Source organism: Pantherophis guttatus, chromosome 1 (genome assembly GCF_059756535.1).
Source record: "Pantherophis guttatus breed Tessera chromosome 1, ASM5975653v1, whole genome shotgun sequence".
NCBI classification, from domain to species: domain Eukaryota; kingdom Metazoa; phylum Chordata; class Lepidosauria; order Squamata; family Colubridae; genus Pantherophis; species Pantherophis guttatus.
The window spans coordinates 294,763,751-294,791,631 of NC_142063.1; the positions used below are offsets into that span (position 1 = coordinate 294,763,751).

The 27,881-nt window shown below is 39.0% G+C and overlaps 1 protein-coding gene across 5 annotated transcripts in view; it reads left to right on the plus strand.

Moving 5' to 3' along the window:
* Positions 1-27,881, plus strand: part of NVL (nuclear VCP like) — a 56,618-nt gene that overhangs the window by 8,556 nt on the left and 20,181 nt on the right. For all 5 annotated transcript variants that reach the window (XM_034427907.3, XM_034427908.3, XM_060692468.2 and 2 more), the window contains 12 exons: positions 148-224; positions 1,387-1,521; positions 1,915-2,016; positions 4,762-4,879; positions 9,096-9,240; positions 10,831-11,101; positions 12,969-13,187; positions 15,100-15,204; positions 16,459-16,521; positions 19,856-19,975; positions 20,520-20,619; positions 27,430-27,536. In XM_034427907.3, the coding sequence (XP_034283798.2) occupies positions 148-224; positions 1,387-1,521; positions 1,915-2,016; positions 4,762-4,879; positions 9,096-9,240; positions 10,831-11,101; positions 12,969-13,187; positions 15,100-15,204; positions 16,459-16,521; positions 19,856-19,975; positions 20,520-20,619; positions 27,430-27,536 (1,562 nt within the window). The remainder of the gene's footprint in view (positions 1-147; positions 225-1,386; positions 1,522-1,914; positions 2,017-4,761; positions 4,880-9,095; positions 9,241-10,830; positions 11,102-12,968; positions 13,188-15,099; positions 15,205-16,458; positions 16,522-19,855; positions 19,976-20,519; positions 20,620-27,429; positions 27,537-27,881) is intronic.

Sequence of the window (27,881 nt, forward strand, 5' to 3'; positions counted from 1 at the left end):
ATATGGGAAAATGTAAAGGGATATTTCACTTTGTTATTATAAAATTTGTTCACCTTAATCTTTATGAAGTTTGTGTCTGTTTTCCTTCTGTTTAAAACAACCAATCAGCTGCAATTGGTCTTCTAATATTTTCTGATTTTTCTGCAGTTAAATCAAGAGAAATAGTGCTGCAAACTTCCTCAGTGGCATTTGAGGATATAGGAGGCAACGATGAGATTTTGAAGGTTAGATTTAACTTATCTCTTTTTAAAAAATTTCAGCTGAAACACGGTGAAGTATAGAAGGCGTAAATCATAAATCTAATTTAAAATGATGCTGAATATGCTATGTTGGAAAGCAATTACTATTCTTTGTTAAATGAAATCCAGTTGTCTTAACAAGCCTGCTTAGTTGCATATTCCTGTCTTTACCAATTGGAAGGGGCATTGAAACATTTACTCCTTAATTTGACATATTTCTTGATACTGCATTATATATCATTCATAAATGATAAATTTCAAGCACATCTTTTGTAGCCTTAAGGACTAGAAACCTGCTAAATTTCAAAATGAAAGTTACGGTTTTTAAGAAATTGTAGGCAGGTTTTAGGATTACAATTTTGCTATCACAACAACTCTGGTGAAAGCACCCGTGTCTGCTTATTACTTTCGCTGAAATTACTTTGTCAGGCTTCATTCATGTATAAGTGGTATGATTATTTGAAAAAAGTAAAATAGGTTAACTTTGTTGAGCGAAACTCTCAAGTCCAATTTACAAAGGAAAATATGTGTTACTGAGTTCATGAATAAGAGAAGATATTCAGTGTTTCTCACTCTGAATGCGCCTGCCTTCATCAATAGAGATAAATATACTTGTAGCAGTTAAGAGTGGCATGGTGGCCTAGAGGTGGCGCTCTCACCTCGCAATCAGAAACCAATGAATTCAGTCCAAGGTAGCAGCAAAGAGAAAGTATATGCTGTGAGCTCCGCATAGGCATCAGGAAGGGCTCCATTCAGTCACCCTGACTCCACCCTGATGCAAGGGTTTACAAGGTTGTTAAAAGGAAAAAAAAAAAACACTTGTAGCAGTTAAGCATCTCTTCAGTAAAACTACAAACATTCCTTCATTAATCCAATTCGTCTTCACGCTTCAATGTTAATTGCTAGGGCTGAATTCCACATTCTCTCCAGAATCATTAGCGCTACAGCTGTCTTACAACTTACCCTTAGGCAAAATAGGGACAGAAGTTGAGATTAAAAGGCCATTGACAACGACAAAGGATATCCAGCATAATCAACAAATCCCTGTAACTATTTCCCTATATATCCTGATTTGGAATCTAAAAGCAGAGCAGCAAATGATAGCAGTCAAATTAATTTTACTTCAACATCGCCATTTTTATTGTAGGAAATATGTAAGATGCTGATACATATCCGTCATCCTGAAGTCTACACTCATTTAGGAGCTGTTCCTCCTCGAGGATTTCTTTTGCACGGACCACCGGGGTGTGGGAAGACATTACTAGCACAAGCAATTGCCGGGGTGAGGTTGTTAGAACAATTACTTTTCCTGCTAAACTGTTCATTATTGAAAATGTTAAACGTCAGACATGTTTGTCTTCTTAAAATGCTGCTTCTTCCAGGAACAAATTCTGTCTTCTTGCCTGCATGTTCAGGCCCTCTAGAAAGTCACAAGGTTGCAATCTGAGGGCTCTTCTCAGGGTATTTTCCTTGACTGTGGTATCTTATTAAACAAAGCAGTACTTGCAGGATAACTGCAAGGCACTTGCCTTTTTGATCATTACCTGCTGGAACAGAATGTGAGCCCCGATCCCTTTTTTCCCACTATTCATTTTTCCTCTGTTTAGTCCAAATCTTGCTAAATGTTGTTCCTTAGATTAAATCTGTTTGTTTTCTTCTTTTCTTTTTATTCTAGGAACTTGAATTACCAATACTCAAAGTGGCTGCAACTGAGATTGTATCTGGAGTGTCTGGTGATTCTGAACAGAAATTAAGGGAGCTCTTTGATCAAGCTGTGGTAAGACCCTTAAAAAAAAGTATTTTATTACTTCATCCCTCTTCTGGCATCTTCATTATGAGCATGGCCAAATATGAATATGAGAGAAGAAATTACTAAGCAAGATTTAATATTACATCATCACTGGCATAAGATTCTAACTCATTTTTATTCCTTCCCTATTTCACTTTTTTGTTCCTTGAGTAGTGAATCCTTCTCAAATCAGGTTATAACTGCAGAAATGTGTTATCATTATTTTTAACTTCAGCATAAAACTAGGTTCAGAATACCTGTCATTACCCAATGGCTGTAACTTGATGATTGGTCACACAGTTTTGGATTTCAGTTTTTAATTTTTTAAAAATTAAATTATTTAAATTTTTTAAATAGTCACTAACTATTTCATTTCATTCAGCTTGCTGTTCTGTAGACATGAGTCATATTTTTTTTACACATTGTGTAATCCTCCCAGAGAACATTTTTATTGGATAAATGCAAAAATGCCTAGTGAATTGGGTCTGTCTACACACAGACTTTTCTGCACCTGGTGCTTCAGATGTGTTAAGCGACAACTCATATAGCACTTAGCACTAGCACTTAGACTTATATACTACTTCACAGTGCTTTACAGCCCTCTCTAAGCGGTTTACAGAATCAGCATATTGCCCCCAACACTCTGGGTCCTCATTTTGCCCACCTCGGAAGGATGGGAGGCGGAGTCAACCTTGAGCCGGTGAGACCCAAACTGCTGGCAGCCAGTGATCAGCAGAAGTAGCCTACATTCTAACCACTGTGTCACATGTGTCTTGTATGTCATTATGTCATATCTTTATAGTTCTGTTGGCTGGAATAAGAGTTTCAGTCCAACTACTTGGAAGAAGCTGAAATATGGCATTTCCTTTTGTCACTTTTTTCTTTTCCTTTTCCTTTAACCAAAATGGCATTTTTGGTTTTTTGTGGATTTCTATCTTTTTTTTTCCTTTTCTTTCTTTTTTCTTTTTGGGTCAACAAAGGAGATCCAAGATTGAACCTATTTTATTCCATTTGGGAGCAGGATAGTCAAACCATTAGGCAGTTAACCATCCAGTATTGTGTTCATTTAAGAAAACTATTTTTGATAACCATCTCTATGTCACTTAACAAATATATAAAAAGTTCTTGTCTTTCTTTATAAGTAATTGTGTTTATTGGTGAAATATATATATATATTGTAGTTAGTAAACCTGTACGTAACCTATAGGTCCTTTCCTACAGAAGATTTACTCTTGATCAGGCTAGCTAGGTGGCACAGTTGTTGCACAGTTGAGAATATGTTTTATAATATTATGTCATGTATACAAAGTAAAGTATACATGACATACTGTATAGTATAGGACCATGATGGCGAACCTATGGCATGTGTGCCACAGGTGGCATGCGTAGCCATATCAGTGGCACGCCAGCTCAGCTCTGGCATGCATGCGCGCGCCGGCCAGCTGATTTTCGGGCCTTCTGGGCCCACCAGAATTAGGGAAACAGGCTGTTTCCTGCCTCCGGAGGGCCTGGGGGGGTGCATGGGGAAGGCCTGTTTTTCTTTCATATCTGGCTCCAGATCCTCTCTATGCATCTGCGAAGGGCGAAAACAGCCTTTCTCACTCCCTCGGAGGCCCTCCAAAGACCTGAAACGGCCCATTTCCCAACTCCTGGTGGGACAGGAAGTGACTTTTTTGCTGTCCCCAGCCTCCAGAGACTCCTAGAGAGGTTGGGAGTTGGGAAATGGGCCTTTCTCACTCCCTCACAGGCCTTTGGAGGGCCTCTGAGGGAGTGAGAAAGGCTGTTTTTGCCCTTCCCAGATAAATAGAGAGGATCTGGAACCAGGTAAGAAAGAAAAACGGGCCTACCAGGCCATCGCGTGCCAGGAGTGGGGGGAGGGGGGGTTGCATGCGTAGGGCAGGGCGCATAGAATTATCGGTGTGGGCACGCGCATGCGTGACCCTCCCCCACCCCACCCCCCCTTTCCTGGCACACGATGGCAAAAAGGTTAGCCATCACTGGTACAGGAAATACTTTACAGTATATTACAGTATAGCATATTGTAAAGTAATAGGACAAAAATACAGAAAAGTGTTTTCCAAAGATTGGAGAGATTCATATTTTAACTGTGCTAGACTGCTAAATAATTGATAGATGTCAAGCATTTTTGTCAAACAAGTAATTGCTTACTCCATTATTTCAAATATTTCATCTTGTTTTCAAATTATGGAAATTTGAATTATTTAATAATTTTAAATTATTTTAATTGATGTTTGTCTTGTGCTTTTAATAGGCTGTACACCGCCCTGAGTCCTTCGGGAGAAGGGCGGTATAGAAATAAAATTATTCTTATTCTTAATTGTTCGTTGCTCATGGCAAAACTACTTACTCAATGATTTGATAAACATTAAGTATAAAGAAGGATTTAGGGTAGCCTGGTATGAGATAGGATAGGGTAAGAATGGCAGAAGGAAGAAAGGAGCACAGTAATATAGTCTCTTTCATGTGCAGAATCCCACTTTCCACACACCTCAAATAGGTATAATATAGAAACATTATGCAGATCTCTTTCTCTAGCATGGGGAAATAATTAAGGTTTAATATCCAATACATAGTAAAAATCTTAGTTCAGATTCTAAATGTCAATGTCTCAGTGAATGTATATTTTAAAATTATAAAATGAAAACCATAACATGCTTCAATTTATATAATTTCTGGGCTTGTACTGATGGAGTATTTGTCTTATATTTCTAGACCAATGCACCATGCATCCTTTTCATAGATGAAATTGATGCTATCACACCAAAAAGAGAAATAGCTTCAAAGGACATGGAGCGGAGAATTGTATCCCAGTTACTGACTTGCATGGATGGTCTGTATTTTAATTCTTTAAAGTAAATTGTTATTTTTTTTAACTTCAGTCAAGTTTTATTTTATTTTGAAAATATGTATGCTCCCCTTAGATTAATCTGCTTTTAATTGACATTTCCATTTCAACATTTTGCCAGAATGTCTATGGAGATTCTCAGTCATCCAGGTTATGGTTGTCCCAAAGGTGCTTTTTTTCCAAGAGACTTTCTGGTTTTTCTTTGAAGACATTTCGCTTCTCATCCAAGAAGCTTCTTCAGCTCTGAATGGATGATGGAGAATGGGAGGATTATATTCCTTGCAGACAGCTGGTCATTTCCATTCTTTTAGCAAGTCGTTATGGCCATCTGGAGGTTTATCTGTGTCATCAGGGTCACCTGAGTGGTGCAAATGGGTGTGGAACCTTCTTGGAACTGCTGAAAAGACTGTGTTGTAGATTGGAGATAGATGATGTTGTATCCCTCCCCCTCTGTTGAGGGAGGGCTGTTCAATTTTGACATAGATGGCCTCTTTGACCCCTCTTTCAAACCAGTGGTCCTCTCTATCCAAAATGTGGACTTTGCTGTCTTCAAAAGAGTGGCCTTTGTCTTTTAAATGCAGATGGACTGCTGAATCCAGTCTTGATGGATTTGTTCTCCTATGTTGTACCATGCATTTATGAAGTGGTTGTTTTGGTTACCCAATGTAACAGTTCCAAGAAAGATCCACACCCATTTGCACCACTCAGGTGATCCTGATGACACAGATAAACTTCCAGGTGGCCTTAATAACTCACTAAAAGAATACAAATGACCAGTTGTCTGCAGGGAGTATAAATCCTTCCATTTTCCACCATCCAGTCAGAGCTGAAGAAACTTCTTGGATGAGAAGTGAAATATCTTCAAAGAAAAGCCAGAAAGTCCAGTTGCCTCTTGAAAAAGGACCTTTGGGACATTTTGCCAGAATATCATTCATAGATTTCTGAGTTTCAGATGTCTTTGAGTAGCAACGCATTCTGAGGGGCATTTGCTTACTGCTTTGTTTCACAGCCTGTTGTTCTGCCTCAGTGTGTCCAAATGGTACAAAGGTTTGGTAGCACCTTAAAAATTAATGTATTGCATTGGAAACTTTCGCATGACAAAATGTAGTTTGTTTATCCAACACAAAAGCAAATATTTGTGCATTTATGCTATTCATCTGTACTCATTCCTTACAACTGTTTATGTATTACAAGGAAAAGAATATTTTTTAAAAAAGCTAAAAACAAATACAAACTAATATAAAGAATGTGGTGGGGGAGGGAGAAATCACAGAGAAAGCTAACAGCTCAAGAAACATCAAACTAGTAATATTCTTATACTATTATTCTAAACGGAAAAGTACCCTAAATACCCAAAGAAATAGAAGGAACTTAATGATTTCTTGTTGAAATACCTCTGTAATTCAACTTTCTTATTACAAGTAAATATACAAAACAGATTCAAGTATTTAGTTAGACCTAAATTGGTAATATGCCCAGACTCATTATCATAAAGTTGGTAAAAATACAAAGAAAAGAAAAAAAAAGACTTCCCCCCCCCCCCGATCAAATTTCTCCCTTAATCATTTCTATGATTCTTGATTGGGATACAATTAAACTTATCCATCAACTGATTTCAACAATAAGATAAAGGCTTCTGCATTCACAAGATTATCAACACTGAATCTGATTGTTACAGAACATTGCTGGGAAGCTCATAAAATATTGTAGTTATGCTGATCTGGTGAGACTCCTGGCTTTTATGAACAATCTTCTTTTATCTGATACTTCCTTACTGGAATTGGAATAGATTGATATCTTAATTTCTCTAGAATTCCACGTCAGTGGAGATTTTATTGTTTCCTGGTAAAATATATGTAAAATCTCATATCTTCTACTAACATGAAGGAATTGCATGGTAATGGTGTTGGAATTAATTCCAGTTTTCACCTCTTTAGAGGAATTTTAAGCACACGTTCAATCTTGACTGGAAGATCCATTCCCCAAAAGAGGACCTTTCTGAAAATAATCATCCATAAATGTAGCCAGGTTTGATTGATTAGGGGGATTTTCAATACTAATACTATGTAATCGTTTCTCCTCAGTTTTGATGCTAAGTAAATAATTTGTTTATCCAAAATAATATGGCTGATTTGAGTTATGGTCTTGTGGGCTTATAATCGGTCTTACTATTTAGTCATATTTTCTTAAATAATTCTTAAGCTGAGCCAGCTCTTTTTGGATCAGCTTCAAGATGTCTATGGAGATTCTCAATCATCTAGGTCATGGTTGTCCCAAAGGTGCTGTTTCAAAAGGCAACTGGCGTTTCTTGAGTTTTTTTCCCTTGAAAACCTTTTGCTTCTCATTCAAGAAGCTTCTTCATTTCTTCAAGACTTGTACTTGAGTCAGGATCTCTTTTAACAAGTTAGTAAAAGAATCCTCCTCTGCCATCTTTTCCGGCTCAGCAGATAGTGACGCAGTTGGAATTAAGTTAACTGTTTGAGTCTAGCTGCCATGCCAATAGCTTGTTAAAAACAAGATAATATATCATAAAAAATTAATTACCCAATGATCAAAGTCTTTATCCAAGGAGATGAGAATTTTTATTTCCTTTAATCAGAAGAGAAGCAAGAGACATACCTGTAGCACCATCTCAAAAGCGTAAATTCTAAGTACAAACATAAATTTACCTCTTGCTTTATGGTTACAACAAAACTCTTTTGCTCCTATAATCTATCCTGTCTAATCATCAAAACCATACATCAAAAGTTCAGTTTTTCTTTTTTATTCAAACATAAGGCATTTCCAGTCAACAATAAACATAGATACTGACTTTTCTGATCTGTTCCTTCTGTTTCTTTACTGCTTGTGCTTCAAGCTTTTTGCAACATCATACATACATTTAAACAAATAAGAGAGTCAGTTTGGTCTAGTGGTTAAGACAGACTAAAAACCAGAGGATTGTGAGTTCTAGTTCCATTTTAGCCATGGATGTTGGCTGGGTGACTTTGGGCTAGTTAACTCCTGCTCAGTCTAAAACATCAGGTTCAGGCAAGAAGCTGGATGGCCAATTCCTGTCATAGCCAATGGATCAGCGCTTGGATGAGTCAAAAGAATCAGACCTTGCAGTTCCAGGAAAATGCTGGGAAATTTTAAAGAAATGTATTTGAATGAATGATATTTATGAAGATTTTGAATGTTAATAATTAAACAAAATATTTCACGGGTATTTATTTGCAGTCCTATATTAACACAGGATTCATCAAGTCACAACCATATCCAGCCCCCAACCTATTGTAATTCGCAAAGCACCTCAAAAATGAGCCATTAAAATGATAGCAGAACTGGCAATTTTCAATAGTGTGATTTTCGGCAGTTTTATTTATTTTCTGCCCATCTTGCCACAAGGCGATTTTTTAAAAAAAAAATATTTTTAGGCTTAGGTCTTAGAGATTTGAACCCCAGCAAAAAGAAGTGTGGGAAGGAAGTGATTATAAACCAGATGGCTTGATGTGGTTGGCAGATGATGAGGGATCAAAGCTTTGTCTTATCAAGGAAAAGCTGGCAGAAAATAATTTGCCAGGCAAAACCAAGAGACAGAATTGCCATCAAGGCCTTCCCTATCTCTAGAATTGGAACCTAGAGAGGAGTATACATAGAATGGTGCATGCAAATATTAAGCTTGCATTATAATCTGCAAATACATGCTTAGAGTTGCTCTGAGGCTGAAAGTTGTTAAAACACTAGCTTGTTGGTAGAGGGAGAGGGAGGCGGCATTTAGAGCAGAATATTAAACAATTAACTCGCTGTAAATCATATTTGCAAAGCTTAGCTAGCAATAAAACTGTTTCCGTGTGTTACCAAAAGCTTGAATAAAATAGAAAAAAACCCTGAACCATTATTTGCACTGTCCATTCAGATCAAGGTCCTTGAGGCCAAGGTCCCATATGCAGGCACGCTTTGTTAGATTGAATTCTGTCAAGAGACAGAGAATGTCTCTGTGTATTTTAAATTTTGTCCAACACAATAGTGTCCAACACTATGTTTATCTATTTTTACATATCAGAGAGCAATAGTACATGCATTACTCAGAATGAGCATACATATTAAAATGTCTATCCTCTTGGGTGCCATGTGAATAGTTTTGCTATTACTATAGTTTTGGTAACACAACATCAGCTGCTTCATTAATAGCTGTTCGCTTCTTTGCTTCCTCTTTCAGACTTGAATACGTTGCCCACTGCAGCTCAGGTCCTTGTCATTGGAGCAACCAACAGGCCAGATTCACTGGACCCAGCCCTGAGACGTGCAGGAAGATTTGACCGAGAAATTTGTTTGGGGATTCCAGATGAAGCAGCAAGAGAAAAGTCTGTCAGCCTTCTTTTTATTTTATAAACTAATTTGAAGTCCAAAGATTCTCTTGGATAGATTTTTAACAAGGGAAGATTAGAGGACTTAACTATTGCTTGAGTAGTAAATACTGTTGCAGTATTAAAAGCTCATGAAAACTATGTTGCTGCCTGTCATATACAGTAGATTTGAAAGTCATAATTGGCATTTGCCTAGCCAGCCACAAAATCTTCAATAAATTGACAGACTGAACAGCAATAGAAAATGAAAGATTTTATTTACATTAGGCAGGCTTATGTGGGTTCCTTTATCTCTCTCAAGAATGTATTTCTTTTATATTCCAAAAATTGAAAAGATTTGAACTTGGTTTTTTTTTTTTTTTTTAATTTGATTTATATGCCGCCCTTCTCTGGAGACTCAGGGCGGCTTACAATGCGTTAAGCAATAGCCTTCATACTTTTGTATATTTATACAAAGTTAGCTTATTGCCCCCACAAACTGGGTCCTCAATTTACCTACCTTAGAAAGGATGGAAGGCTGAGTCAACCTTGAGCCTGGTGAGATTCGAACTTACAGTAATTGCAGACAGCTGGTGTTAATCACAATGCTATCAGTCTGCTGAGCCACCAGGCCCTCTCCTTCCCAGAGTGTGTTCTTTTGCCATCCAGTAGTTGCAATAATGTTTGGGGGGAGAAGCTTTTCATTGCCTGATTGGGAGATGAAGTTTCCATATCTGTCATCTTAAAGAATAGGTAGCACATTTCATCTTGAGCATAGTTGACATGAGCATTTGATTACTAATAGGTTTTTTTCACAAGAGGAAGGCACTCAATTCTGATTATCAGTTAGTCAGAATTTATTGAAGTATCAATAAAAGTGACTGCATGATAAGCCTGGTTATCTCAGCAAGTAATAAAAATAAATTCAAAGGAAATGAAGTTTTATTTATTGGCTGTCATATACAGGTAGTCATCGATTTACCACCATTTGTTTAGTGTCTGTTTGAAGTTACCACAGCACTGAAAAAAGGGGCCTAGGAACAGTTTTCATACCCATTGCAGCATCCCAATGGTCATGTGATCAAAATTCGGGCACTTGGCAACTGCCGTGTATTTATGTCAGTTACAGTGATTGGGGTCATGGGATCACCATTTGTAGCCTTCCCAAATGGCTTCCAATAACCAAAGTCAGTGGAGGAAGTCAGATTCACTTAACAACTATTGCAAAAGTCGTAAAATGGGGGCAAAGCTCACTTAACCACTGCCTTGCTTAGCAACGGAAAATTTGGGCTCAATTCTGGTCACAGGTTGAGGACTACCAGTAGTCAGAATTGTTTCAGCATAGATATTTAAATGCTTCTCATGTTTGTAAATATTGCCTCAGCATAGAAGTGGAAATATATTTAATATTTTGAACACTCCATATCTTAATCTTTTCACTGATTATGCTGTTTGGAGGGGGGATGGGCTAAACAGAAATGGTTTCATCAAGTTCTATCTTTTGGAAGGTGATAAGAATAAATTATTAAAACAATATTACATTTAATTAACTAAATATTTTGGGATGTAAGTTCAGCTGCAAAATCATCTTCATTTTCTTTTCACCAGAATTCTGAAGACATTGTGTCGAAAGCTTCGACTTCAAGAACCTTTTGATTTTGGACATTTGGCTCATATGACGCCAGGCTACGTTGGTGCTGACCTTTTGGCCCTTTGCCGTGAGGCAGCAATGTGCACAGTTAACAGAGTTCTTGTTAAGCTAAATGGGAAGAAATGGGAAGTTACAAAAAATGAAGAAGTAACACTTGGACAAGACATGCAAAAGAGAACAAAAGAAAATGTGAAAAAAGTTGCTGAAGAACCAGATCTTCCTACTAAAGTATATATTTCACATGTAGCTTATTGTATCCATTTGGTCCATGTTTGGGTATATAAAAGGGGATTTTCCTAGAAGAAAATCGTATATATTAACTGCAGATATATTTAAAAAAGGAAAATAAAAATGTATAATTAAATATAGCATTTCAACCAGTTTAGTGTAGAAGTTAGGGTATCAGGCCAGAAAATTAGGTGCAAAGTTAGGTGCAAAGCCACCTCAATGACCTTGAGCCAGTCACTCTCTCTCAGCCCTAGGAAGGAGACAATGGCAAACTATTTCCAAAATCTTAACCAAGAAAACTGCAGTGACTAGTCCAGACGGTTGCCCGGACTCAACACTGACTTGAAAGCATCTGTCTGTCTGTCTATAGTTCTAGTCTGAAGAATATAGCAAGAGGAGCTATGAAATAGGAATGTGACCCTTTTAATAATACTTAATTTCTCTGTAGCTTTCAATACCATTGATCATATTATGCAGTGATGGCCAGCTATGGCAACGTTATGACCAATGGACTTCAACTCCCAGAATTCCTGAGACAGCATGGGAGTCCACAGATCGTAAAGTCGCCATAGTTTTCACCCTTGATTTATGATTGCCTCCTCCTGACTTAAGGATGGGTAGCAATGGATGTAACGGTTCTCCTCCCCTCTGAAAAGTTACTTTCAGTCATTGTAAATAATGATGGAGAGAGTGTGTTCTAGGCTCCAATTATAGAATGCCACAAGGCTTGATGTTATCCCCATTCATGGTGAATATCTACATGAAACTGGTGGATGAAATTATCTAGTTTACTTATTATGTAGTCTATGAAATAAATTCTATGAAAATTATCTGTCAGCAAATGAGAATCATCATCAGCATACTGGTGATAGATAAAGTTCTATCTCAATCTCAGGCCATCAAGAGCTGGATTCAATTTGGTGTAGATGGCAAAGAACTGGCTAAAGCATAATCCTAGTAAAACAGAATAATTCTAGACCAGGGGTGTCAAACTGGATTTCTTCGAGGGCCGGATCGGCACTGTAGTTCTCCTCCTGCACCCTGCCGGCCGAAACCAGGTGCAAGGGTTTGCACGCAGCCCCCCTGCACCTTATTTTCATCCTCCATGGCCTCCTGCAGCACTCTGCCAGGCATTTTGGGGGCGTTTTTCAGGCCATTTTCGGCCAGCAGAGAGCTACAGGAGGCCATGGAGGGTGAAAACAAGGTGTGGGGGGCTGCACGCAGCCTGTTTTAGCCACCAGAGGCACCACAGGCCGGTCCTTTGATATTTCCAGGCCGGCCCCATGGGCCTTGAGTTTGACACCCCTGTTCTAGACTGATAAACCATATGATTCCAGAGAGATTCCATCTTTAGTTCAGGATGGGGTCACATTCCCTCTGCTGAGTAGTCTTGAAACTTGAGGGTCCTCTTGGACTCATATCTACTGCTCAAGGTACAGTTAACAGCAATGGGCAGAGGACCTTGATATATCTTCATCTAGTGCATTAGTTGTGACCACTACTGGAATGAAGGAAGTTTCTCATTATATATGAGAAAACTTTTAAAAAGATATTAATGAGTATTATTCAATAGAGGGAGAAACATGTTCCTATTCCACTAAAGGCAATTACTTACCAGTATTTTATGTTTTTAAAAAACTTCACAATATTCCTAGTCTGTTAATCTGATAAATAAATCATTTTTTTTAAAAAAAAAACAAAGATTATCTTGAAAAAGCCATACTAGCTGACATTAATGTGGGCCTTTTAAAATACCTTGCAGTTGGATTCCAGATTTTTATCGGTAAATTTAAAGGTGTGCGTCTTTTATCCCCAGTCTAATCTGTTTTTATTTTATTTTCCTCCTCCTCTAATCTCCCTTCTTTAGGATGAATTGCAAAGATTGCTCCAGTTGCTAAAGGAGCCAGATCCCGTGGGGGAGGCTCAACTGCAGAAGCTATGCATTGAGTTGAAGGATTTCACTGTTGCTCTCTCTTTAGTGCAACCCTCTGCGAAGAGAGAAGGCTTTGTCACTGTTCCTGATGTGACGTGGGCAGATATTGGAGCCCTCGAAGAGGTTCGGGAGGAGCTGACCATGGCTATACTGGTATGGGCAGATGCTTTCACCAAATCTTGATGTACTCTATTTGAGACAATCCTCAGTTTCTGAAATTAACTATGTGAGTCTGCCAGCCGCTCTGAATTAAAGGCACGTAGTGCTTTTTTGCCTAAAAACATGTGCAAGGAAATCAGCTCTGCTTTGATTTGCAAAGTTAACAGCAAACTAAATTGCTTCTGATTGCTCCATTTTGAAAGGGAAGATTATTCCTGTTAGTTTTAATATTTAGTATCAGAGGACTTTTGGTCAAAGGTTGGTATAATGAAAATATTGATCCAAGGAAAGTAAATAATGTCTAAAAATGATGGCATAGGTGATGGTAAGGATGGTAACCCAAAAGAGCTCAATTTGAACTGATGAAAAATACTAAAGGTTCGTGGTTAAAAATAGCCATGTAATAGATAGTCTAAAAGACAGTTTGGCCTGAAATAATGTTTACAGTTCAGATTCCTAGATAAAGGAAACAGAGCAAATGTGGGGCAATCTGTCATTCACTCCAAATAGTGTGTAATAATAGGGGTGTTGCCACCAGAAAGATCCTATTCCTGGCTGTGGCACCACAAGCTGAACTTGGATTCAATGGTAGCAGGGGAGCAAATTTTTTAAAGATCATTTAAATACCATATTTTTCAGAGTATAAAATGCACTTCCTCCCCAAAAAAGTGGGTAGAAATATCTGTGCATTTTATACAGGGAATATTGCAGCAGGGGGGAGGGGTTTGGTGCGGAGCTGATCAGCTGTTCTAGAACAGGCCGCAGCAGCAGCAGTGAACAGGCCATGGTGGTGAATGGGTGGTGCAGATCAGGCGCCAGCGAACGGGCGGCAGTGAATGGGTGGCACCGCCGAATGAGCGGTGGCGAATGGAACACATGAATACTGGATGGACACTGGGAGGCAGAGGCAGATTTTTTTTTCTTGTTTTCCTCCCCAAAAGCTAGGTGCATCTTATAGTCCAAAAAATACTGTACTTACTAATGTCAGTACATTGAATTGGGACAGTGTAGGGCCGTAATGGCGAACCTATGGCACACGTGTCCAAAGTGGCACACGGAGCCATGTCGCCTGGCACTTGCGGCATCTCCCGTTCCTTTTCTGGGTTTCTGGGGCGTATGTGCATGTGACAATCAGCTGGCCTTCGCACACAAAGTGCTCCCTTTTCAGCACTTGGTGCCGAAAAGGTTCACCATAACTGGTGTAGGGTTTACAGAAGTGGTGATATGTGGTCCCATTTAGCTCTTCTTTGTAACAGTTGGTGAGCTACATTCTGCACCAGATGCAGCTTCTAAACCATTTTCAAGAGTTAACCCGCATAGAATCTTTTTTTGCAGTAATCCAATTAGGGCATGAATCACAGAAACTATGCTATCTTTGTGCCATCAGAATTCACAGCATCCTTGTGGTCACATGCTCATCATTTGCAACCTTCCCTGTCAGCTTCCAACAAGCAAAGTGAATGGGGAAGCTAGCAGGGAAGTTTGCAAGTTATTTCAGATGTCACTCCTGATGCTTCTTTTCCTGCCCACAGCACCCCTCCTGCCGTGGTTTGGCCTTTACTAGTCCTGCCAAGAGCTCCTCAGATCTGTGCTTGGCTTCCATTGGCCCTCCCAATGCCTCTTGAGACCCGTATGCAGCTTCCTCCAACCTTCCTCTGCTCCCCCATGCTTTTTCCCTGACCTATCTGTCTCTTTCTCCTTAACAAACTATGTGTCCTTGGTTATGACATCAACCAGGACTGCTGGGATTGTCATCACTGAACTGGTGTGATCATGTGACATTGCACTTTTCAACTGCATCACTTAACAACAGCAATCCCGGTCCCAATTGCTACTGTAAATCGAGGACTGCCTGTATCATAATAGCAGAAGAAAACTAACATATGTAAGGTGCTTTTTTAAACAGGCACCTGTGAAGAATCCTGAACAATTCCGAGCCCTTGGACTTCTAGCTCCAGCTGGCGTGCTGCTTGCTGGTCCTCCTGGATGTGGCAAAACACTGCTTGCGAAGGTAATTTTGGCTGCTCTTTTGCTCAGAGAATTCCAACACTTAAGGATCACTCTTCCCACCAATCTGATTGCATCTGGTTGCTGACGCTTAGGATCTTGGACCTCAGTTCATTAAGAAGCTTCTCCCCAGTGTTAACCTGCAAAACCAATCCTTAAATTTGATTGTATTTATTTATCCCAAAGAACAAAGCATCTATCAACATCTAAAGAAACCTCTGTCCATGCCTTTATTTAAATTAAATTTAATTCCTGGAAAATTAAATTTAATTCCTGGAAAAGTAGCATGTGGAATAAAAATAATTAAATAATTAAATTCAGGACATATATGAAATTATAATTATTTAATGCATTAATATATAATTATTTGTTTGTCAGTATCATTTCTAACTTAGACTGAGAAATGAAGTATTCCACAACTCACCCAAATGCCTTAAGCAAATGCATCAAGCCCAGAATCAAAGTACTTCTGAAGTTCAGAAATAGGCAATAAGATGTCATCAACATATAATTATATTCTAATGAATTGTGAAGAAAAAGTACAGCTATTATGATTCTGTCTAACAGCACAGGCTGAACATTCTAAAGATGCATATAAGGACCAAAAGAATATTCTTCTGTAGTATTTTATAGGATTAAAAAAAACTGAGATTTTAAAAACTGACCAAAAACTTTTTGTTTGTAAGCCACATCATATTTAACTAAGGTGGCCTATATATTCTGCTTACAGAATTATCAGTAGATTTTTCTGCATCAAAAAATTGCATTTTCCTAATGCATTTTCTGTCTTTATACAAATCAGTCACATTCACTGTGATATTCAGTTATTTTGAGTATGTTTCTTATTTCCTGGATTTGTATTTCTGTACTGTATTTTTTTTAAAAAAACTGCTTGAGAAAGCCAGTGTTGCATCATGGTAGTAGTATAAAGTTTTGACATTGTATGGATTTTCATAGATAAAAGGCATATGTTAAGAGGATGATGATGATATGATATGAAATAATAGTCCACCTAGCTAGCTGCTGCAAGATTTCACAGTGATTACAAACAACAAAAAGTAGCAACTTGAGAAAATAGCAACATTGCAACAAACTCAAAACAGCTTATATCCTGCAAAACCATCAAACAAGAACATATGCCTATCTCAGGTCCTTGGAAGGAATTCAATAGGTGGATAACAATGTCACATCTGGTCTAAACATCTGGATGCCTGTGCAACCAACCATAATATACAGTAACTAAATTATTTTTTACTAGGCTGTAGCAAATGAATCTGGACTGAACTTCATTTCAGTGAAAGGCCCTGAACTATTGAATATGGTGAGTTTTTTTTCTAGTTTGCTTGGTGACCACTGTCTTTTAGGTTTTTTGCTGATACAAAGAATTGTTTGACTGAACTACATAATTTAGCTATATACGTATAGTAAAAATAATTCTTGCATACATATACTGTATATTGATCACACATTTCCTTTACAAATAGTCCTCAAATTACAACAGCCATTGGGACTGTAATTGCCATCACTAAGTGGTCACATGACTGCACAACTTAATGAGGGCAATCCAAGCAGTTGTTGTAACTCCAGATGTGCAGGTCATTAAGCAGAAAGTGGAACGAGCCCAGGAAAGAGTGTAGGTTGCCACATGGAAACATAGGCCATGCATGAGTGGAGGGTGTGTATGCTGTGGTGTGACTCAAACTCGGGAAGACTGGAAAAGAGCGCTCAGAATGCTTATATGTGTGTATGTGAGCAAAGAAAGGCTGAGGAAAGAGGATGTGGGGTGCATGTGAGTGAAGGAAGGGAAGGAGGGCATAGTGCATGAGAGCGAAGAGAGGCCAGGTTGGGGGAAAACTTATCCAAATGACTTGTGACCGTCACTGCCAGCTTTCCTATAGATTTTGCTTGTACGAAGCATGCAGGGAAGCCCATCAATAGAAATCATGTAATCACAGGACCTGCAGCTGGTCGTAAATACAAGTTGGTTACCAACCACTCAAGTTTTGTTCACATGACCGCAATGGCCATAACTTCAGGAACCAGTGCTCAGTCCGTTCATTCAGCACCAACATAATTTTAAACGGTCACTGAACAAATTAGTTAGTTTAGTTAGTTTAGTTAGTTTATTTGATTTGTATACCGCCCTACTCCCGAAGGACTCAGGGCGGTGAACAGCCAACAATAAAATACATAAATACACAAAATTTAAAAACCCGATAAAATCAAATTAAATTATTTGGCCCAGACAAATTAAAATACCCCAATAATTTAAAAACAGATTAAAATTTACATATTTAAAAAGGGAAGAGATTAGGCCAAGCCCGCTTGATGGAATAAAAAGGTCTTCACAGCACGGCGGAAGGAGCGCAGATCCGGGATCCTCGGTATCTCCGGGGGGAGCTCATTCCAGATGGTAGATGCCCCCACAGAGAAGGCTCTCCCCCTAGGGGCCGCCAGTCGACACTGTTTGGCTGGCAGCACCCGGAGGAGTCCCTCTCTATGAGAGCGTACTGGCCGGTGGGAGGCTATTGGTGGTAGTAGGCGGTCCCGTAAATAACCAGGCCCTAAGCCATAGAGCGCTTTAAAGGTGGTAACCAAAACCTTGAAGCGCACCCGGAAGACCACCGGGAGCCAGTGCAGCTCGCGCAGGAGAGGTGTTACATGGGAGCGCCATGTCGCTCCCATCACCACCCGCGCGGCCGCACTCTGCGCCAGTTGGAGCCTCCGGGTGCTCCTCAAGGGGAGCCCCATGTAGAGAGCATTACAATAGTCCAGGCGGGAGGTGATGAGGGCATGAGTGACCGTGCGTAACGAGTCCCGATCCAGAAAGGGACGCAACTGGCGAATCAGGCGGACCTGATAAAAAATCCTCCCGGTCACGGCCGTCAAGTGCTCTTCTAAAGACAGCCGTGAATCCAGGAGGACGCCCAAGTTGCGAGCCCTCTCCGTGGGGGCCAATGATTCGCCCCCAATAGTCAGTGATGGCGTCAGCTGACTATATCGGGACGTCGGAAACCACAGCCACTCGGTCTTGGATGGGTTGAGCCTGAACCTGTTCCTTCCCATCCAGATCCGTACGGCCTCCAGGCACCGGGACATCACTTCAAGGGCATCGTTGGGGTGATCCGGGGTGGAGATGTACAGCTGGGTGTCATCAGCGTACTGATGGTACTCCACCCCGAAACCACGGATGATCTCGCCCAGCGGCTTCACATAAATGTTGAACAGGAGAGGCGAGAGGACCAACCCTTGCGGCACCCCACATATGAGGGGCCTCGGGGTCGACCTCTGTCCCCCTGTCAACACAGACTGCGACCGGTCCGAGAGAAAGGAGGAGAACCACCGCAACACAGTGCCTCCCACCCCTAACTCTTCCAACCGGTGCAGCATGATACCATGGTCGATGGTATCAAAAGCCGCTGAGAGATCTAACAGGACCAGGACAGAGGAGCACCCCCTGTCCCGAGCCCTCCAGAGATCATCAACCAACGCGACCAATGCCGTCGCGTTGGTTGATGATGAAATACAGGTTCATAAGTCTTGGCAGTTATTAAATAGGTTAAATAGGTCACCATATAACCATGCTCAATTTTACAATGTTTGTTGCAGCGGTCATTAAGCAAAGATGATGGTTGGTAAGCGAACCCATTTTTCCCCTAGGGTGCTTTTTTGTCAGAAACTGAAAGTAAATACTGTATTTTTTGGAGTATAAGATGCACTTCCCCCCCCCCCCAAAAAAAAGAGGGTGAAAATTTGGGTGCGTCTTATACATCGAATGTAGCCCTGCCCACCCGCTGCCAACCTGGGAAATGGGGTGTGCGGAGGCAGCAATAGGCTATGGCAATCCCTGCAGCCTGAAACAGCTGATCTTCGGGAGGCTGATCCAACTGCTTGTGCTAATCAGGCTGTGATGAAAACGAAACTGAAACAGGCTGTTTACTGCTTGCTGCAAGGAGGCAAATTGCTGAGAGGCAGAGGCAGATATTTTTTTCTTGTTTTCTTCCCCAAAAAAGGTAGGTGCGTCTTATAGTCTGGAGCATCTTATACTCCGAAAAATACGGTATTGGAAACTGGCAAAAAATGCTGATAATCATGTCATATGACTTCAGGACACTGACAATGTCATAAAGCCAGTTGCTAAGTGCCCAAAATGCTATCACATCACCACGGGGGTAGTGTTGGTGTTGCAGCTGTTTGAACTTTGAAATCAGATTGTCAGTAGCTCTTGGGAGGTCTGTCATAATTCAAATGGTTCCTCAGTGACTTGTCACTAAGTGAGGACTGCTTGTAAGCAGAATTACAGAAAGTACAGGAAAAAAGTAGACCTAACAAGCTAAAGAAGTCAAAGACAGACAGAAAATGAAAGGAAATCTAATTAAATATGGCTTGCTTAGTATATTTATTAGAGAAGGAACTGACAAATTGAATTTGGTCGTTCCATCTTGTCTCAGTTCCATAAATTTACACTAATTGGCAGGTGGTAATCGTGGTTGAAACTATGTACAATTTCAAAACTTGTTTTGTATCTGGTCATGGCAGAATCCTAAGCATGAATTAATCTGTGACCTAAACAATCCAACTTCTTATTAAATAAGATTGCAAAAATAAGATTCCATAGAATTTCATAGAAATTTCCTTTTCCTTCCTGCTTGTAGTATGTGGGGGAAAGTGAACGTGCTGTTCGTCAGGTTTTCCAACGTGCAAGAAATTCAGCACCTTGTGTCATATTCTTCGATGAAGTTGATGCTTTATGCCCTCGGAGATCAGACCGTGAAGTGAGTCTCTAAAAACATTCCCCCAGAGATTTTTAACTACAGGTTGCAGTGTACAAATAAATGTGTTGTTCTGCATGTTTTTAGAGCAGCCCTGTGATGTAAATTAAAATTGGCATTGTACAGATGCCACATCTAGATGGAAAGAAAGGGATTACTAAATGTTGTATGCTACAATAGAATTTCAACCCATCTTTGCAGACCTGCTTTATACATACCACGTCAGCAAATCCAAAGAATTAGAAATTCACTTGTTTTGTGAGATGGGTAGCTATAATAAATTTCATTTTCCACTTGGAATTGGAATGTAACCATGTATATCCAAATCCATTAATGGTAATTCTGCTATACAACCCTTTTGTTTTTTAGAATTTCATGGTATAATAAATTAGAAATGCTTGTATTTTGTTTGTTGGTCGTTTGTTCTGAGTGATCAAAGGTCAAGAGGAAAGAGAACTAAGGATATGGGAATGATGAATGTTCTAGGGGTTTTCTTTTAAATCCATGGTTGTCATTTTTATCTTATTTCACATTCTTATTCTTACAGTCAGGCGCCAGTGTCCGTGTAGTGAACCAATTGCTTACTGAGATGGATGGCCTGGAATCACGTCGTCAAGTGTTCATTATGGCAGCTACAAACAGACCAGGTATAGATCATCAAGCAATCAGATATAATGTCAAGTATTTTTATATTCTGCTCCTGTGCAACATGCCTGTGAGTTGAAAGTTAATTGGCTTGTATACATGAGCTAATGATATTTCCATGTACGGTGATGGATAAAGAATTTGGTGTGCTAGGACCAGGGAGATCTTGCTTCAAGGCCATTCACAGTTATATATGCTTATTGGAGCCTTTTGGTCAAAGTTATCTCTCAGCCATACCTATCTCACAAGATAGTTGGAGCAAGGAAAAATTAAAAGATGAAATAGTTTATCCAATACCCTGCTTCTGAAGGAAAGATGGGATATAAATCTAATATATGAAAATAACTGGTCTTTGGGTAGACTGAATTATGAAGCTGCTAGTTTTGAACACAGTAAAAAAATTGTTGAACTTGGTGAATACACAGACTGGCTGGGTGGAGTGGAGTGGAGTGATTGAGTGAAACTAGTTGGAGATGAGAGCCAGTTTGATGTACTGGTTAAGGCACTGGACTAGAAATGGGAGACTGTGAGTTCTAGTTCTCTCTTAGACATGGAAACCAATTGAGTGACCTTGGGCCAATCACTCTTGGTTGTGGAGAAAATATGATGAGGAAGCACTATGTATAGAGTTGTACGAAAAAGTGGAATAGTGTATAAATCAAATGAATAAATAAACAGTTTTTCTCTTTTATTTTGTTATATCCTTATTTAAAGCATCACCTGAATAAGTCTTTGTTGTAGTTTAACTTGGCTTCTAAATGCATGTTAATTATTGTGTAATATCCAAAGGAAATGAAGAGGGGGAGAGGGAGCAAGGGAAAGAAAGAGAGAAAGAGAGATGTAGTATTATTTTACAATACCATTTGCAGGGAACAAGGTATAAACTGGACTTTTCTTGTTCTGAATTCTGCTGTTCATCCAGGTGAAAGAATTTCAAAATAGAGGAAATGAAAAACACTGGGGCTGCATGGAAGGATGATCTGACTTTACTTGCTTTATATATATATATATATATATATGTATGTATATATAAATTTGATTTATATGCTGCCCTTCTCCGGAGACTCAGGGCGGCTTACAATGCGTTAAGCAATAGCCTTCATACTTTTGTATATTTATACAAAGTCAGTTTATTGCCCCCATAATCTGGGTCCTCCTTTTACCTACCTTAGAAAGGATGGAAGGCTGAATCAACCTTGACTCAGCCTTAATATTAACTTCAATATTTAGTTTATGCCATCTTTTTTAGTTTCCTTAAGCTGTCTTTTTCCAGATCAAATAAAACAGTTGTAGTACATATCTTTATATCTCTGCAGATTGTCTTTGTGATTAACTTCTTGCGGTCCAGCCAAATGTTTAAATAATCAGAACTGCAGGATTCAGTAATAGAAGTACGTCATTTCATTTCCATTTTAGAGCTGCAAATAACAACAAATTAGAAAATTGTAGGAGCTGTGGTATCTTGTAATTATCCACCTGGAATTATTCAGCCTAGTTTATGCTTTTCATCACATGATTTAAATTGAATTGGAAAAACTGGACTTTTGGATAGTGGTGAAATGTAAAATTTGTTACTACCGGTTCTGTGGGCGTGGCTTGGTGGGGGGGTAATGTGACTGGGTGGGCGTGACCAACCTTTTTTTTTTTTAACTTTTAAAACCATTTTTTTTTACAACCTCTTCGGCCAAAGAGGTTGTAGAAAAAATGCTTTTAAAAGCCTCTGACAATCCCAGCTGAGTTACCTGATCGTCAGAGGCTTTTTTTTCTTTTAAAAACATTTTTTCCACAACCTCTTCGGAAGAAGAGGTTGTAAAAAAAAATGCTTTTCAAAGCCTCTGACGATCCCAGCTGGACCGTGCGATCATCAGAGCCTTTTTTTTTTAAAAAACATTTTTACGGCTGAAGAGTTTGTAGAAAAAAATGCTTTTAAAAATTAAAAAAAAGCCTCTGATGATTGCGCAGCTCAGCTGGGCGGGGGGGGCAGGGATTTTTGCTACCGGTTCTCCGAACCACCTGCCTCCATCCCTACCCGATTGGGCGATCCGGTCCGAACCAGGAGCATTTCACCCCTGCTACAACTATATTAGTAAAGAAGCAATGAGTGGAAATTAATCAAGGAGAGAAGCAACTTAGAACTAAGGAGAAATTTCCTGACAGTTAGAACAATTAATCAGTGGAACTTGCCTCCAGGAGTTGTGAATGCTCCAACTCTGGAAGTTTTTAAGAAGAGGTTGGATAACCATTTGTCTGAAGTGATGTGGGATTTCCTGCCTAAGCAGGGGGTTGGACTAGAAGACCCCCAAAGTCCCTTTCAACTCTATTATTCTATTTCTATTTCTAATATTTTGGGTTTTAGCTCAAAATGTGAGAATTAGGATAAATCCAATCTATTTAATTTCTAGCTCATGGATTGTATCCATCAGCTAAATGATGTCATTTAATAAGTGATCCTTACTAAATATTTTCTGTGCTCTTAGATTCATAAAATTTTCTGTGTGTTAATTTCATAAGATCAAAGGAGACTGATTCTTTAAAGTTATGTTCCACTGATTTACAAAAACACAGTGTTCAGATCTGTTCATCTAGATATACTAATGTTACTACATTATTTCAGTTTCTCATAACAATGGAATGTTGGCTTTGGAGACACAATTAATTCCTCCAATAGATGTAAAACTACTGAAGCATCAGTAGCACCAGGATCTAATAATTCACATAACAAAAGCTCAAGTTCAAGAAAATGGCTTGGAAGCTTTCTGAAAGAAATGAAATTTGGTTTTTAAGTTTTACAAGATTTTTAAATTTGGCTTCATTTTAAGAAACTGACTCAGTCCAAAAAATAATAGTCTGAGAGGCCATTCGGAAGAAGAGGTTGTAAAAAAAATGCTTTTAAAAGCCTGTGACGATCAGGAAACTCAGCTGGGGTCATCAGAGGCTTTTAAAAGCATTTTTTCTACAATCTCTTCTGCCAAAGAGGTTGTAGAAAAAATTCTTTTAAAAGCCTCTGACGATCCCAGCTGGACCGTGCAGTCATCAGAGCCTTTTTTTTTTAAAGCATTTTTACGGCTGAAGAGTTTGTAGAAAAAATGCTTTTAAAAATTAAAAAAAAGCCTCTGATGATTGCACGGCTCAGCTGGGCGGGGGGGGCAGGGATTTTTGCTACCGGTTCTCCAAACCACCCGCCGCCATCGCTACCGGATCAGGCGATCTGGTCTGAACCGGAAGCATTTCACCCCTGCTTTTGGGGTATATCGAGGTGGACAACCAATTGAAGATTCAGAATCAGATAATTAAGTGGCTTTACACAGGTACATTTTATGCTTCAAATAGACCTTTTAACTATATCATCTTTGTTTTGCCTCTTCTAAAGACCAGAAGTGGGCAGAATCAGAGCTTGAAGAGAAGAGGAACTCCTCATGAAGGGGTAGTTATTGAGGTGCTTACCTGGATCCACATGAATACTTGCACATGACTTTCCTCTCTTCTGACTCCACTATTTCCTGCAGGCCAATTATACTCCAGACAATTTCTTTTTCTACTAATGAAGACTATTTTAAATTCATAAACTGTTGGGGACAGTTGATTTTTTTTCAGTCACCATGTAAAATTGGGAATTGTTTGTCTCCTCAGTTAAGTTTCAGTATGACTTTAGTAACATCAGTCAGTGCTGTTTTAAAAGACTATAGAGCATCAAAGATCTCATTGCTGATCAGCTGCTGATTGGTGAAGAGAGTTAGTCCTTTTGTCGGTCATTAATAGGGTTGGGAAGAGGATTGTGGGCCAAATATAAACCTTAGTGGGCAGTGGGCCTTCCATGTCTTCTTAATACAAAGAGTTACAGATAAACAAAAAAAATGAAATCCTTCATTGAAACCTGGAATTTCTGAGAAGTGTTTTGAAAAAAGCTGTCCAGTGTAATGCAAACAAAATTAAAACAGTGGGTCTAGCTAGACCTCTGTGATCACGCTGCACAGTAATCAGTCTAAAGCTATCCATGCTTTTTGTAACATACTTTAGTGGGTAAGTTATTGTATCTAGTGCAATTGAGTTTTAGCGGCCCCTTTGGTAGATTGTGTTTACAGCTAGTTACAGAGTTCATAAATACTGGATACAGGAGCATAGGGGCAAGAAACTGTCTCCTTAAGCAATTTTCATGGGCAATAACCTTTCAAACAAGCCTTGTGTATGCAAAATACTAAGCTGTAATTTCCTACAATTGGAATGGTGCCAATAGGATGGAACAAGGAACTCAGCATGCGTTGTCAGCACTCCTTAAATCAAATCCATATTTTGGGGGGATTTCAAAGCTAACCATAAGTCCAGGAAAAGGGAGAGCTGTTTTAAGGAGGTGCCACAATTCTCTGTGTTCCCATCCTTGTTCCAAAGTACTGCTTTGGCTTCGGGGCTGAAACAGCATGTCTCTAGCAAAGATTTATCATAGCCCATCCTTTTAGTACAGGGGTGGGCAACTGTGGCCCTTTTACAACCTGTGGACTTCAACTCCCAGAATTCCTGAGACAGCCAAGCTGGCTCAGGAATTCTGGGAGTTGAAGTCCACAGGTCATAAAGGGGCCATATTTGCCCACCCCTGTTTTATTATTATGAGCTTAAACTAGCAGGTGCACTAATCATGAAGCACACCTCTTCTTAAGGCTGTGGCATTCCTAGTACTGAGCTGAAATATTTAGTTCTAGAAATGTTGGTTTTGTCCTCAGCAATATTTTATTTGGGGCTGCTCAGTAATGTTCCTCATATGCCCTCTATTTTGTATTTAAAGGATGGATAATATTTGTATTTGTTTTATTATATTGTTTTAAGACATAGGCAGGATAGTATATTATTTGAGTACAGTGTTGTTTATAAAATATCGACTAGAGATAATTAACACTCTTAATGTTTGAATAACTTAAACCTTTAAAAATGGAGTACCCGGAGGCTCCAGCTGGTGCAGAATGCGGCCGCGCGGGGGATTATGGGAGCGAGAGGGCGCTCCCATGTGACACCTCTCCTGCGTGAGCTGCATTGGCTTCCAGTGATCTTCTGGGTGCGCTTCAAGGTGTTGGTTACCACCTTTAAAGTGCTCCATGGCATAGGACCTGGGTATTTGCGGGACCGCCTTCTGCCGCCGATAGCCTCCCACCGACCAGTACGCTCCCACAGAGAGGGACTCCTCAGGGTTCCATCAGCCAGGCAATGTCGGCTGGCGACCCCCAGGGGGAGGGCCTTCTCTGTGGCAGCTCCTGCCCTCTGGAACGATTTGCCCCCGGAGATACGAAGGATATTGGATCTCCGGGTCTTTCGCCGTGCCCTGAAAACTTTTCTTTTCCATCAAGCAGGGCTGGCGTGAACCCTCCCCCCTTTTTTAGTTTTTTAGTTTTTTAGCTTTTAATTTGTCAATGGGTTTTAATTCGAATTGTTTTAAATTTGGGCCAAAGTATGTAATTCTTTTAATAATTTTAAATTTTGTATTGGTATGTGTTTTAGTTCTGGCTGTGCACCGCCCTGAGTCCACTAGGAGAAGAGCGGTATACAAATTGAAAAAATAAATAAATAAAATAAATAAAAATAAAAAAGAAGCACTGATGGTGTTGCTTGGTTTGGTAATGAAATGTTTGCAAGGAAACAACCAAACTCAAAGTGAACCAAAGAACCAACATAAAGAAATATATATATATATATCAATGTTAACTATGATTTTGGAAATGTCAGTGTTAATAAGCACCACTTTGATTTTTACATCCAGAACTAAATATGGGATTAGTAAACAATTACAAATTACATCAACATTTGTTATATGTGTGAAGCGTTCCATTTCTTTGTTTTAAGTATGGCTATAACGTATATTTATTTTGGATGTACTTATTGTTTTAAAATGCTTTTTATTGTTTTTATTGTTTTGGAATGATAAGTCACCCAGAGTAAATTGATTGAAATGGAGGGAGGGGTGGTTACAGAAATTGAATGGATGAATGAATGAGATGAAGTGAAGTGAATGCTTCATACTAAAGGTGTCCTTTGTGTTGTTGTTGCATTGTTCTTATTTTTATTATTTATATACTGTATTCTTTTTCTTTAAAAAACTAGACAAAATAAAATAACAGCAACAAAAGGAAGCACTATTATTTATTTTTTTAAAAAAAAAGCTTGAGTTTCTAATTTTCCCATTTTTTGTGCTTCTACCAATTTGCCTTTTTGGTGGGGGGCGGGGAGAATGTAGCTGCCTCCCCTACCCATACCATCAGAGTTTTTTATTTGTCATGTTGTGTAATATATTGTATATATGGAAACCATTCTTGCTTGAATTTGATTAAACTTCTATTTTCAATGTATGCTGTTAGTTTTGCCATTGCTGTATATTTTCTAAGTTTAAGTTCCTAATCAGAAATTGTTGCAATTATATCTTTTGCCAATGTTGGGCAAAATTTATTCTAATTGTTTGAGCATATATCTCAAAAAGTTATTATATTTCTCGTTGATATATTCTGATGCTTAGTAAAGGAACAAGTTGTAATTTTCTTCTGAATTTAATTTTCAAAAATTCATTGGTATTTTCAATATTTGTTACTGTATAATTTTTTTTTTAATCTTGGAGATTATTTGTGTAATTGTGAACCCTCTGTAAAACATTTCTTCAAATGTCTTACAATTTTCTTTTAGTTGTAAGTTATGAAAATTTTCTTTCCAATTTTCTTTTAGTTGTAAGTTAGGGAAAAAAATATGTATTTGGTCCATAATTCCTCCCATGGTTGTGTTGTGGTTATTTTTTTTAAGTTTTGCACCCATCTAATATTTTCTCCCCATTTTCCCATCAGATATTATAGACCCAGCTATTTTGCGTCCAGGAAGGCTGGATAAAACACTTTATGTTGGTTTGCCACCACCTTTGGATCGCCTTGCAATTTTAAAGACTATTACTAAAGTAAGTTTTTATTTTAAAAAACAACACTGTATTGTTCTTAACCATGAGTCTAATGTATATAGTAATATTCTATTTACTTTTATCTTCCTTGAGGATTGTGAAACTAACAATATTGGGGAGAAATGGGTGACTAAATATTTTTCTTGCAAATTTAGTTTCAATTTCCGACATACCTTCTCTGACCTGAGAAGAAATGCAAAATATTGGTCCATCATCTCATGCAAATGAGGGTAGAGGGTAGAGCCGAGGACTTTGTACAATATTTGTATGACAAAATCGCTCAGATTCGGGAAAATTTGGACTCTGACTGGGTAGATTCGGGAGGGAGGATGGAGGCAAGTCTTG